The following is a 14,512-nucleotide window of genomic DNA, read 5'->3' on the forward strand; positions in this document are numbered from 1 at the left end:
TTCCTTAGCACTGGCACAGACAAACAGCATTTTTCTTTGATACAGTGGGTAATACCTGAAGACCTTAGTGATTTTTCCACTTTATTAACTTTCATCATGATGTCTTTGAATACCAAAGGATAACATCTCTCCCATTGACTAAAGGACCTCTGAAAGACACCCCTGTATGACACAGAGGATCATTCAGAAGTGGAGGAAAGCAGTAGTCTATTTCCTGCCCCTTGCTTCATACCCTGGGGAACAGACCTACAGCTCTGCTGCTTCACGTCCCCTCCCCAGAAGCAAATCTGACCTCTGCCCCTGTTAAACTGGATCATCAAGTTGTCCTCAGTTTTTTTCATTTTTTCATAGTGAAGGACAGAAAATCTTTCACATTTAGTAGAGAAATGATCACATTTACAAAGTTATCTATCTGTATAAACAAGGTGAAATTTTTTGATCCCTCCAATTAAAAAAAATCTTAAAACGTGCTGTATGTGGGTTCAAAAAAACAACAATCCCCAGCTGAGGAGTAGAAGTCCTGTGAAGACTGCTAAATATAAAGATGCATAATCTGACAGATTTATTTCCAGGGTCCAAAAGTGCTGGAGATTGGGAAAGTCATCTGACAAACTATTTGAAAACACATGCTTGGCCTGCTCTTGCACTGTTCCTGATGTCTCTGCTACCGGCCTCTATCAGAGGAACTGTACCAGCACCTGTGTGGTGTGAACTAGTGCTTCTTTTCACATATATTTTTATATACATACCACGTACTCCCACTTATAACCACTTCCCAGTAATGCCGCCCGCTGTCGATGAACACGTTGCCAGCTACTCCGTAGCTCCCTTGGCTCGTGAATCTCTCTGGTGTGTGACTCTTCTTGGATGATGTTTCATCCCGTTCCACTGTCAAGTTATCATGAGACACTTTCAGTTTTCTATGGGCAGATTTGGGGTCCAGTTTAAATGGCTGACCTAGAGAAGTAGAGACAAAGATGACAGAAGAATGATTTGGCTTAGATTTTAAAAAGGAGAGTGGATTAGCAAGCCTCTAAGAAGCCCACAAGATTACATAACCATATTAATTTCCTCCTCTCAAGTGTTCTTGAGATAGACTAACCTATTTTGCTCCCTGCAATAGCTAGTTTGCATTGCATTGTCAGTTTACTGTCAACTTCATTGTGGACTAACTTCCCCGTGTTGATAATCCCTGAAAAGAGCCCTGCATAATCATCATGTCCATTATCTCTGACCTAGAGGTAACCAGAATACTCTAATTCTTGCATGTAATTGAAACCAATATACATGCTAATAAAGGTCTGAGGGTTGCTTTTTTCACAGCATATTAGATTTAGAATAAATTGTGTTCTATTAATTCTCTAGGGATAAAGCTCCATAATAACACCTCCGTCATTCCTACAAAAAGTATGATTTCAAATCCCACAAAATGAGCTTGAAAATAAGAAGCACTAGCCTTGTCTCTTTGTTCACTGACAGCTTTATTTGTAACAAGCACAATCAACAACTCAGGATTGCTTTGGAAGGATGCCCATGTGGTGCTGGATACTGTGCATTAAAAGGAAGGAAGTGAACTGTAACTTGGCCCAAATAATATGGTGCAATAACATTACTGAGGCTGTTGCTCTTGGCAAGTATCTTCGGCTGTAGCACAAGGTCTGTAGACAATAACAGGAAGCTCTTTGGTAAACCAAACCTTGCAGATATATAAAGCCCACCACAATTCTGACAGGCTTGCTCATTGTGTCAGAAAGCAGAATGATCATTTACCTCCACCAAGAGACAGCTACGAAAGTATGACTCCACAAGTGGTCCAGCAAAGCACTTTTCCCTTCTTACTGTCTTTCATATCAAGGGGAAAAACATGTAATCAGAAGTTTTGATGACATGCACAGAAAATGCAAACTAGATCTCTCATGAACTCTGTGTGAGGCACTGGCACATGTACTTAAAATAAGATGTAGACCGTTCAGGGCTATCTACTTTTGCAATGTGCAGTTAGTTACATATTATGACCAAATACAGAATAAACCTGTTTGAAAATATTTGGGGACTATTTCTTACTGCCTGGCAGTGGTAACATAACCTCCTGTCTGCCTCTCTGACTGCTTAGTAACCTTTGTGTGCTGAAGCAGTATCTGAAGGATGTCTCTCTGTACTAAATTGTGTCTGGTCCCATCACACAGGTTAATAGCGAACAGGAGGAAATCAGAAGAGTGTACATGCCATTCTCTTCAGACTCCTTTCACCATTCACTATCACTCCCCTTCAAGCACCCTCCCCTACAACAAGCAGGTTTCAGAGGATGCACAAATCCCAGTGTTTCCTTTCCAACCCTCAGAGCTGCCCATGATGAGTACATGGCTGAGGGATTAGCTGGGACAAGAGGAAAAAACAGATGAAAACTAGTCTTAAAATTGCTATTCTACATCTGCTAATAATTTGATGTCAGTAACCATTGTTTTTTTGAAGTGGGATCTCTGACTACTCTATCACCTTTCTGAACTCCATAAAAAAATGAGGGGGTTGAAGCTAAGAAGTTTTCCAATGTCCTAAAAAAGAGATCATTTTGGGGGATAAAATTAGACTAGCAATTATCTTATGAACACTACACAAAAATAAAATGTTTTACTGCAAACATAAGGAAAATTTTTGCTTTGTAGAGGAAAAAGAATAGAGAGGATATTAAAACAAAACCACAAAAGAGTATTTTCAACCATTTCACATGTGATAGCTTAGTTCCTATGTGATATTTCCAGTGACCAAACTACAGCTGTATCTCTCAAAAAACCCCAACATATTTTCTGTGCTACTGAAGACTCAGGCAATCTTGAATTATGTTAAATAAGTGGCTTTCATTTTGGAAAGCACTTTAAAAAAGTTAAACATCTCTGTCCTCCTGTATCTTTCAAAGATCAGACCTAAAAAGGAAGGCCAGAAAGGAGAAGACTTTGTGCATTCTGATCTCATGTTACTCACTGTTTGTCTTGAGCTTGCCAGGCTCGCTGCTCCGGCTGCCAGCCTGATTAATGGCCTTAACAATGAAGATGTACTTTGTGCCACTCTGCAGCCCATGCACTGTGTAGTGGTTTTGTTTGATATTAGGAACAATCATCCAGCTGTCGGCTGAGTTGCATAAACCTGCAATTTCAAACAGAGCACATCAGTCATAACACACTAAACACTTTGTAACAGAGGGACATTTAGAGCATTCCCAGGCACCTAAGGGCCAATATGAACTTTGCTTCTGTACCTTTTAAAGTGTTGTTACATTTACTGAGCCACTACTTAAAGCCCCTAATTCATTTTATCAACCTGCAGCCAAGGTACATTTTAAGTTCTTGCTGTGTGAAGTGAACCATAAAAAGTGGGCATTCAAGAAATGGCTTGGTGGAGACACTAGCAGTCTGAGATTTTTCATATCCCAACACAAGGCATTCTTTATTGCTTAAGAACTGGAAGATTATGGAGATCCCATCAATCTACTGTTTGGATTAATGAACTCACTTTAAACCTCGAACGTAAGCAGTAAAGCCAGGAGGGCTGGGGAGGCACCTTGGCTGACAGTCCCCAGGTATGCATTCTTCAGAACCTGAAGCAAATCATGGGACGCCAAACAGGGTAGAGCATGGACTTCAGGGAAACCTTTGGCTCTTGCACTTCAGGCTTTGCCAGAAAGTAATCTAAGCCAGTAAATTTAATGGATGCAACTTTTTGATTTATGTCCACATGCTGAGATGCCAGCTGGAAAATTTTCCACTTATAAAACTTTTTGGTTTATACTTGGTTTACATTTGATGCCTATCACAGAAGTATAATACACAGGAAGTAGGTAAAATAAGGGAGTACCAATATCATAATCAAAACAGGAAAATACTCTATTAAAATGAACTTATTACTCTACGCAAGTTTTTCCTACTGTGGCATAGCTGCAAAGGCAGTCAATCATACATACAACTCACTGTATATTTGGAACAGCTCCTGGTCTAATGGATTCCCCAGTCTCTTACTGTAGATGTTTACATAAATAAAAAAAATTAACATTTATGAAGAGTATATGTATTCACAACCTTTTATATGGTGACACAGCCAGAAATAGGTAGATGCAAATGGAAGTGTATGCATGTGTGTGCATATGTAAGGCTGGAAAACTTAACAGAGAAATGCTTGACTGGATTAGGAACCTGACAGGCTTCTTAGCCCCTGTCTTTACTGGGCATATGACACATTATGAAAGCTGTTGTTATTTCCAGACAGCTTTCAGCTTTTAACTAATGTTCTACCAGCAAACCACTAATGAAGAGAATCTTTTAGAACTCAGTAGTAAATTCAGCTCTGCATATCAGAAAATATGAACCTTTATGTAAAACAAAATTTAAAGGCTACTGGTTACAAAACCTGAAAGAAAGGGATCTGTGATACAGGTTTGCAGTCTCACAGACAATTCATGGCCATACTGCAAGATTCCTTCCTAATTTGATATGTGCTTTTCATAACAAAAGATCATTAGAAACAGAACTTAAATTCCAAATTTCAATCTAAGTATTATGAAGTTCGTGTCTCTTGCATTACAAAGCATTCTTAAGAGGCAGGCAGAACAGAGATTCATCCTGCTGTGCAAATGGGTAACTGTGGCACAGTTTCAGGTTGGATTCATATTATCTTGTCGCTTAACGAAGAGCTACAATGCCTAACCCATTTTTCTGGACTCTGAGGAGAGGCAGAAATCAGTAAGTACTTTCTTTCACTTCTCCAGGTGTGAAAATGACATGAGATGAGTACCTCATCTATAGATGATTATATATACGTATATATGTGTGTGTGTGTGTGTGTGTGTGTATGATTGTATAGAACAATTATCTGCCTGTCTCATGAAGGGAAAGAACCCCACGTTACACCCTATGGCAACCCCAGCTGGGCCCAGCACTTGTAGTGAACTCCTTAAAGCAACATCAGTCCATTTCTTCTTTCACTGAGCCGTACACACCAACTTATACTTATTTTTTTAGGCTATGTGTGAAGGAGTTTCCTATGAGGAAAAAAGAAAATAAAAGAAGCAGCTTCCTGACATAAAATATTTCACTGACTACTCAGAGGAAATCTCATCTTTCCCCAATTTGCCATAGATATTAAAGGGACACTTCTGTAGCTGAATTACCACAATGATTTTGGATTGAAACCATCCCTTACTGGACTCACAGGCACTATTGCAAAATAAGTATGTTAAAATAAAGCAAAATGAAGCACTGGATTTAAAGCAAGTTCAATATAATCAGCGAATCCTTAACTAAGATGCCTCTGATGGGATACAGAATAACATGTGACAATAAGTGGGATGGATACAGACAGTGGTCCTAGGGGTCTTCTCCAACCACAACCACACTTTGAAAGCAAAATTCTGTGGTGTGTGTAAACCATTTATAAGCTGACCGTTATGCAGACGCAGAAATGCCCACAGTTTTGCTAACTCATCTAGAAACTAGTTTGTAGTGTTCACTGCAACTCTCTAATGGGCACATTTTTAAGACTTGCATTACACTTTTTACAATACCGTCCAGAGGCTGATTGCTCCTTAACAAAGTATAAAACTTTGATCCAAATAAGTATATAAAGGACAGTAAGGGTATTGTTGCATTGCTATGAGTCTCCTCTCGAGTTCATCCCTTCCTCCTGGTTACGTGGATTTATACATACCCAATAATCACTAAGGACCTTACCTACCCTAAACTCTCTGCACAGTCAATAGAGAGAGTCAGAAACCCTCTGTTTGACCTGACTCATGTTGTAGAGGAAAGTTCCATCCTCTTTGATGGCAGAATACATCTGATGTTTCTTTTCTTTGTCCTTCCAGTCTTAGGCATCCCAGACTACTGATGTGCAATAAATGTTGGATGTGCAGTGACTGTCTTGGTTACTTTGCTCAACAAACCTTGTTGTCCCAACAAGCTCAGCTTTTGCCTATGCATCAAGGGGCTCAGTGATGTGTTCTGATTTCTGACTGTAAGCTCTTTGATAACAGGCTTTAGATTGTACTTTCATTCAAAAATCCTGGGAATGAAGTATTGATGATTCCAAACTACAAGTCCAAACTCCTTCAAAAGGGAGAATAGTTATTATTGGCAGCCACGTTAAGCTTTTACATACGAAAGAATAATTTGTCAGTGCATCAAAGGAATTTGTCTCCAGTTATGCCCTGTCAGGACAGCCTTTCTTCTCTGAATACAAAAGAATATGATTAAGGAAGTTCAGGGAAATGAACAAGCAGCCTGGTCACACTGACATCTGGGGGTAGTGTTTGCCCCCTCAGTTCCCTGCCTGTGGCAGCAGGTGAAGTGGAAAAGTACACATCTCCTCACTGGTGCAGCAGCAGGAGCCAAGGCTCTCCTATTGTACCCACTCCTAATCCAGGCTACATTCAGGTTTCTTGTTTCAAAAACCCAGGGCTTTTAACAGGGATATGCAGATGGTAAAACAATGTACTTTAAAACTGTAGCCTACAAAAATGTAGAGAATTTAAATTACATCCTGGAATGGTGCTGTGAGCACAGTGATGTCCGTACAGGATGTGTGAGTTTTCAAAACAAGTTTCTCAGAGTCTGGAGATAATAATTTGTAAAGCTATTTCCCTGGTGTTGGCTGTTGATGCACTTTAAAAAACAGATGGGAAAAATCCCAAGGTGTAAATCCTCCTAAAATTTACACTGGAAGATTTTAATAAAATGTATTTTCTTGAAAACTGGAAAAGGAGCACAAAAGTCATGGGAAGGTTATTTAATCTCTTGAGTATTTTAATTATTGTAAAATGCTTTATTTAAATAAATTATTACCAATTCAAATTGGTAGAGCGAATAAGGTAGGTGAAAGTAACAGATAGCTCTCCACCCCCACTCTTCATTCCCATCTGAAAAAAAAATAACATATGCAGGATTTCTGCAAAACACATTGAATTTTTTTTTAAAGAAATACACTCTTTTTATACGTTAAAGAGGCAGAAGTTTTCCTGGTTTTATCCCAAATTTGCTTTTGTGCCATTAAAAATTCTCACTAAAATCTTCAATAGAAATCTGAAGACTGTAAGGAATCTGCTTTTGGTGAAATAAAACTTAGAGAAAGAGACAAAGGCTAGAATATTAAAAAAAGAATTGGTGAATCATAAATTCACTGTTTTTAATGGAAACTTGGGCTCCTAATTGTCTTAGATCCTTCAAAAAACTTTTATGCTCTCTCAAAGGAAGAGAGGTCCTGTAACAGTGAAAAGGTTCTGACAGTAGTACACTGTATCCTTGACATGGTGATTTTTTAGAAATTAGACTGTATAACTAATTAACCCTGATTTCTTTTACCAGGTAAGAGAGAATGATTCACTGATTTTTATCAAGAAGGAAGAGATGTATTTTTCCTGAAGAATCTTGTCTCAGAGCTAGAGAAAAATTTGAACTGTCCTGAAACACACTGTAACAAATCCGTGGTGTTAAAAAAAGGCGTACTCAATGAATACTTGAAAATCTATTAAAATGGGATAATGAAATTATAATGCATGTTAGTTAGCTAGTGACAAAGTAATTTTGAAAGCTTTTACCATATTCAGATTGCAGGTGATTAGCTGCCTCTCAGAAATGCAAATGTACAAACGGTATAACTCTGAGAACAACTGCTTTAGTAAAAGCCTACTTAACCTAAAGTTCCACATTGCTCTTATGCACAGAACAGGTCTGCCAAACATTCAATAGCCAAGAAGTTTGGCCACATTTGGAAATAATCTTTCCTGTATGAAATAGGATTCAAATGAAATACTCTATTTGGACTTTGGCCATCAAAAGTTAACTTTCCAATTTTTCAGTTAATAAAAAAGAATATAGTTGATTATGTTGGATAGAAAATATACTAAAAAAACATATTATTGCTTGTTTTCGTTACTGAATTCTTAGCAATCTCTGGATGATATATGCCTCTGGTGGGGGAAATGTACTGTGAGTGGAAAGTGCAGTCAAGCTGGCTATGTGGTTTAAGAAACAGATTCCAAAATAACAACCTCCATTAGCACGGTAGGTGGGTATGTATGCAAAGTGATTCCTATTGTCTCAGGGGAAAAAGCTTGTTGGTTTAATGCAGTACTTGAGCTACTCCCTGGTGACTAATTCATAGCTACAAAAACCACGGAACTGAAGTCAAGCTATGAGCCTGTTTACATTTTCTGCTACAGGCAACACACAATACCAATGGAAATTTTTGGGATGTGACAGAGAAATAAAAATACAGTTATGTGCAACAGCATGCATATGCCATAAATAGGAAGACATTTGTGCTAACCCAAAGTCTATTTCATTAAAACAGCATTTAAACAAAACCCCACAAACCTATCCTCAGTTCATCAAAACATGAAGGCTGCAGTGCAGCACCTGCTAATGCCACTTACAGTGACACTAGCTCTCTGTGTTCAACTGCATTACTGAGGTACACTCTGATATTCTAAGAACAGCCTTGGAAAGCCATTTGTAACACGTGGGATGTTAAATCCTTCTGCAGGATCAAGAATATAATGTAACAAAGAGAATAAATATCCAAGTAGTTCTCTTGAGTAAAATGAGGTTAGGATTGACAGAGCAAGAAGAAATGGTCTCAAATTGTACCAGGGGAGGTTTAGATTGGGTATTAGGAAATTTCTTCATGGTCAAGCATTGGAACAGACTGTCCAGGTAAGTGGTGGTGTCACCATTCCTAAAGGTATTCAAAAGTCATGTGGATGTGACATTTAGGGCCATGTTTTAGTGGTGGACTTGGCAATGTTAAGTTAATAGATGGACTCAATGATCTTAGAGGTCTTTTCCAACCCAAGTGATCCCATGATTCTATGATGTTTGTTAGTGGGCAAATCTCCAAAACCAGTGTAATTTGGAATGAACTGGGAGAGTCTCACATTTTACAAACCCAGGCAGATTTGTAGCATGTTGGCAGGAAGGTCACCATTGGAGGTACTCAAGTCTGTATTAAATAATGAAATTAAAAAAAAAAGCTTTACAACATTTGGAAAGGCCTTTCACTTATAATACATGCATGTATTTAATTTGGGTTAACATTATAGCTTTCAATTAAACCAGGGTATTTGCATAAGAACTAGCTCTCTTAAAAAAAACCCAACCAACCAACCAACCAACCAACCAACCAAAAAAAACCCCCAAAAAACAAAACCAAAAACCCCAAACAAAACAAAACCAAACCAAAAAAACCACCAAAAAACGGGCCATTCTTTCATTTCTTTCTACTCTCATTTAAGGTCTTCAGAGCATTTTGTAAACAAAATTTGTTTTCTCTTCAAAGTTTTAATTATGCGGTTTTTGCAAAGTGATATGAAAGTTCAGACTGCATACTGCGCACTTCATGCCATGCTTGAAAATTATATTGCATCCCTGAAAGCAGACTTATTGATACATATTTTGCTGATCAAAACTTTCACCTCTACATGGGAAACCTACAGTGCAGCCTAAAATAGAAATACCTTGTTATTTATTCACTAGTAAGCAAGGAGTAAAATCCCACATCCCAAGGGTGTGGAAATGGCACACCTTTTGCTGCTGTTCACACATGATGTTCACACATAATGCAAATAATTTACTTGCACAGCATAAAGCCATAGATAAAAATGGACTTGAATACAAGCAACACACTCTCTTAAGTCCTTTCTTCTTAGTAGTGGCTAATCAGGGAAGCTTTTCCTTCCTTATCTACCTTGCTTCAACTTCTTCAAAATTACTATTAGACTTTTTTATTATCCAGCTTGCTCAGACGTAGAAGCATGTGTTGAAGTTTATTTGGTCTTTCCAGCAGCCTTAAATTTTGCAGTGTATTCTTCAAAATCAGGCTGTTAAGGGAAATACTGCATGGAGGTTTTGACAAATCATTCATCAAATTTTCAATAATCCATCTTCTTTTTTTGAGTCAGTCCTGAACACTATAATACATTCACAGTATGCTACTTAAAAAATGTGTTAAGATGCCAGCACATGAATCCTCAGATATCCTTTCAGATGGCTGGAAACCAAACTCCTGCTTAGTGATGGAGAAGATGAGAGGCACACAGTAACAGAGGAGTCAGTAGGAGAGCTTGGCTCAGTACTCAAACTTGGCATAGACCATACAATTTTTCCACTGACATAAAGTATGTAAACATGCCCACAGCACTGAGTTTCATCAAAGTATCTCAACAAATTTTCTTCTTACAAACAAGTTTTGCAAGAAGGAAAGCATTTCTGCCCTGTCTCACAACTAGGTCTATCTAGGTCAGTGCATGTCCAGGGTATTAGCTGGTGCACAAAGGTTAGGGTGTAGGAAGGTTTTAAGGAATAGGGAAAGCACACACTGATCATTTCTCACCATGTTCTCCCAGGCTTCAACAGCTTACAGCTCTGGGACTTCCAGAGCCACTTCATTGCACTTCATTGTTCTCAGTGTACTTTTCTTGCATGATCTGTTCAGGCATCTCTTGAACTCCAAAATACACCAGCCCTCTGTGGCAATGGGTTCCCTATCTAAATATATGTTGACTTGAACAAACTCCACATTTTGACTGATTTGGCTCATTTCAGAATCCTTGTTTAATAAAACAAGTATGTGTCAGCTAGTGATATTCCCATTAAATACACAGGGATCAGGAAGAAGTTGAATGACTTCTCCAAATTCATACTCAATGATCTCAATGATTGCAGACCACTGAACCCAGAAGTGCTGACTTCCTGACCAAAGATTAGACAATATTTTTTTTTTCTATGATGAGTAGTTATTTAACAATAAAGCAATCTAAAATCTAATAAATAAATTCGGTCATTAAAGAAAGTCACAGATTCAAAACATAGAGAGTACTCATATAAAGTGTGCTATGATACAAAATTAACGTTTGTTAGTCTCATTTTAAGTAAAACCAAGTTACCATATAAGTTGTTGTTCCACTGATGTTTTCTGACTTAGCCTGTAGTTCACTGAGACCTATGCTTTGTAGCCTTGAAGACAGTAAGAGGGAAGGACTTAATCTGTATTTCAGACAAAGGTCCAGATGTCAAGTTTATATAAATGACAGTGGGGTTGCAGCTCTAAGTAGTGACCAGTTCAAAACAGGCTCCCACATGCAGACTGACTAGTGCAGACAATGAAATGGAGGTCTTTGAACTTGCTGCATCTGCAAAAAGGGACTTGGGACGCAAGAGGCAAGTCCTGTTAATACAGACAGTACTTGTCCTGGGTTTAGTCTTGAAAAGTTCCCAATACATGACACTCCCAGAAAAGACACAAGAAATTCTAACTGAAGTAATTCTGAATTTTAAATGTTTTTAAAATCATTATTGGTTTGGATTAAAAATTTTGGCTTTAAATCAATCTAAAATATAATTTTTCCTTTTTTTTGGACATAGGAGCATATTTATCTTTAAAGACACTTGGTTTATGTAGAAAGCATAAGGAAACAACAAGAAAAGAGAAGGTTTATACTCACTAACAACGTTGGCTTGTCCAGTGAAGATGGTGTACTGCAGCTCGTAAGAGACTACACTGAACTCATCATCTGATGTCCAGTGCACAGTAATGGTATCATAAGAAGCTGTACAGAGCTCTTCTCGAATGGTGGGTGGGTTGGGAGCTGTGAGATACAACACAGGAGGCACAATCAGTGAAGAATTTTCCCTCTCCCCTGAGATTAGGGGATGTAGTTGATGTATGAGTTTGTAGCGATATCATCCAACAGATTTTCAACAACTTTTCACTAATTCCAGTACTAACTGTGATTATCAATTAACTGTTAGGAAGGAATTCTTAATATCAACATAACCACCTGGGAACTCCAGGTTTTGAAAATATTTTGTATTAAAGTAGCTTTAGTTTCAGATGCCCTAGAACAAGTGATGTATTGGTGATCACATTAGATGGGTACAATGACGAGTTAATTTTTCTAAGATTGTTCTGACCATTTCACCAAACTTATCAAAATTTCATTGATGCATGTCAAGAGAAAGGGTCAACACTTTTTTCAAGTAAACACTGTTTACTCGAAAGCAGTGTTTGCCCAGCCTATCTTAACAGGGGTTTCCATTAGTGGTATTGTGGTGGTTCATCCTTCCTGGCCCTGCTCCAGGCCGCACTATGATCTGTCACTCATTAGCAAAAATATAATTTTGGGGAAGCTCCCAACACTCATACTTTCATGCTGAATTTTCTCCATTTTTATTGATCTCTCAGCCATCCTTTCTAATTTAGCTGCATATAATTTCTGCTGGTTATAAAATTCACTTTTTTCAGCATTAAATAAAGAGTTCCTATCATAGCATAATGACTGTATGAATATTACAACCAAATAGTCACCCAGGAGTCCTCTGTTTCTCTCTCTCTCTCTTTTTTTTTCCTAATAGACAGAAAAGATCTCTGTGTAGCAAGATATACAGACTTTTCCCATATTATTGCATGTTTGTTTTAAAGAACTATTTAAAGAAGTGAAACTTGAAGCAAGTTACTTAGGTCTAAATTTTCTTGTTTGCAATCTTTAAAAAGCCAAACACCTAAATAACAAAGAAATGAGTCTCTCTTTGAAAGACTGGTGGATTTTCCCACATCCTTGTCTCAGTGGGAGCTTCATTCCAAATCATCTTCCCTACAATCCATATCATGAAAAGAAAAATAAAAAATCCTTGTGCTTAATAGCGTTTCTCCCAGCTGTCACAAGTGAAGAAGGAGAGCACTCAAGCTGAAACAACCAAAATATGTCTGTATTAAAGGAAAAGAAAGGCAACTGTGAATGTTTGTGGTTTAGTTTTGGTTGGTTATTTTTTTTCCTGTCAGCTCTTTAACCTCTGATAGCCATAAATAATAGCCTCAAAAAAAGTGCCTCTGAAGGAATTCCACCTTTACTTTTGAAACATATTATTTTTATGACACATCTATTTTATTTTCCATTAAGAATTTTTATAGATCATGTCTCTGGTTTACTGGTGTATGTTCCCAAGGATTAAAGTGCAGACACGTTTCCAAGCAGCCTCTTTTAACCAAGGGGCATAAGGAAACATTCAAATGTGTTTCATGATATGGCCATGATTTGTGATGCTCTAAATATTGAATCACAGAAGACAACAAATGCCTTTTTTTAACCTGTCAGAAAAACCCTTGGGAAAGATGGGTATTAATGAAAACAAAGACAAATAAAACTCAAATAAGAACAGGAGAAGAATATAACCAAAATGTGGAAAAAAACGTTCACGGTTTTCTGAAAAGACTTATGGTAATATCAGCTGTGTTCCAAAAATGTATCCTGTAGAACAACCACAGGAGGTTTTAAAAATTTTTTCTTCCTAGCTGGGGCTTCATTTCAAAATTTTCCTGTCCTTCAAAGGCCAAACAAAAAACTGGAACAAGTCTTAATTACAAACATACAAGTAAATCAATTTTTTTTGTCTGCTGGTGTTCAACTAAAATTTTTTTCTGTCATCTCCTGCACCTAACAACAAAATATTTTACTTGAGAAATGTTAGTACTTCAACACAGAAAATAAATACTAATTTATAGAAAGCAAAAATTACTGAAGGTTTAATTAACTGCAAACTGCATTTCAATAACACCCAAGCATCTTCAAATTCTTTGAAAATGGCAGCCTAAGTTTGCTTTTCACATGCACACCTGGCCTTATAGCTGGAAGTTTACAGGCCTTCATGTAATGAAAATGACTGAGAGAGGTTTGACCTAAGCAGGACATATTTTCCCTGGCTCTTGTGATTAACCCACACTCACCTGAGACTATACTGCATGAATTCAGCTCTTTGGCAACATTCATTTCATAAACCACTCAGAATAAAACAAATACACCTGCACCTCCTACAGAAAGGCAGGAAAGTCTACATTTAGATGCTTTGTATGAGAAAATAATGTAGCAGTCCAACTGCCAAATTCATCATTCCACAGCACATACTCCTTTAGAGAGTGTAACTTTGTAATGCAATTTGAGATTGACCTCAACCAGTTAGCTTCAGTATTGCATTTGGTAGCGTGTGGTTTGGTTACTGAATTCATCAGTACTGTTACAGAGCTCTGTGCCACAGGAAAACCTCCTCAAAGACTCCAGTGATCTCAAGGCTGCACCAGAAACTTCCCCTTCTTGACTCGCATGTGCTTCACCACTGCTCCAGAGGGGAAGCCCAGTATGCTTCCAGCACAGCAGTGGAAGACATAATACACTTCTCTGTAGAGGATCAGACAAAATATCTGGGAGTGGTCACTGCTTCAGACACTCAGACTTTCATTCACCAGCATTTGTGAATCAACACTCTCTCACAAGACAGAAAAATCATTGCTGAAGGCTGTTTTAGTTCATTTTGACTCAAAACTGAGTAAACACACTTAAAAATTCAGTAACCACACCTGAAATGCCTGAAAGGCATTAATATTAGAAATGAAGTTTCTTAAATTTGCTCTCAACAGTAACTGATCTCATGAGAATAACTACTCCCTTTCAAACCAGTTAGTTTAGTGCACCTTCCTTTCC

The 14,512-nt window shown here is 37.9% G+C and overlaps 1 protein-coding gene across 4 annotated transcripts in view; it reads right to left on the bottom strand.

Annotated features, from left to right (window-relative positions):
• The window catches only part of MID1 (midline 1), a 249,910-nt gene that overhangs the window by 13,216 nt on the left and 222,182 nt on the right, over positions 1 to 14,512 (bottom strand). For all 4 annotated transcript variants that reach the window (XM_048329100.1, XM_048329093.1, XM_048329111.1 and 1 more), the window contains 3 exons: positions 11,483 to 11,626; positions 2,980 to 3,141; positions 750 to 957 (listed from right to left, as the gene is read on the bottom strand). In XM_048329100.1, the coding sequence (XP_048185057.1) occupies positions 750 to 957; positions 2,980 to 3,141; positions 11,483 to 11,626 (514 nt within the window). The remainder of the gene's footprint in view (positions 1 to 749; positions 958 to 2,979; positions 3,142 to 11,482; positions 11,627 to 14,512) is intronic.

Source organism: Corvus hawaiiensis, chromosome 2 (assembly GCF_020740725.1).
Source record: "Corvus hawaiiensis isolate bCorHaw1 chromosome 2, bCorHaw1.pri.cur, whole genome shotgun sequence".
Taxonomy (NCBI): domain Eukaryota; kingdom Metazoa; phylum Chordata; class Aves; order Passeriformes; family Corvidae; genus Corvus; species Corvus hawaiiensis.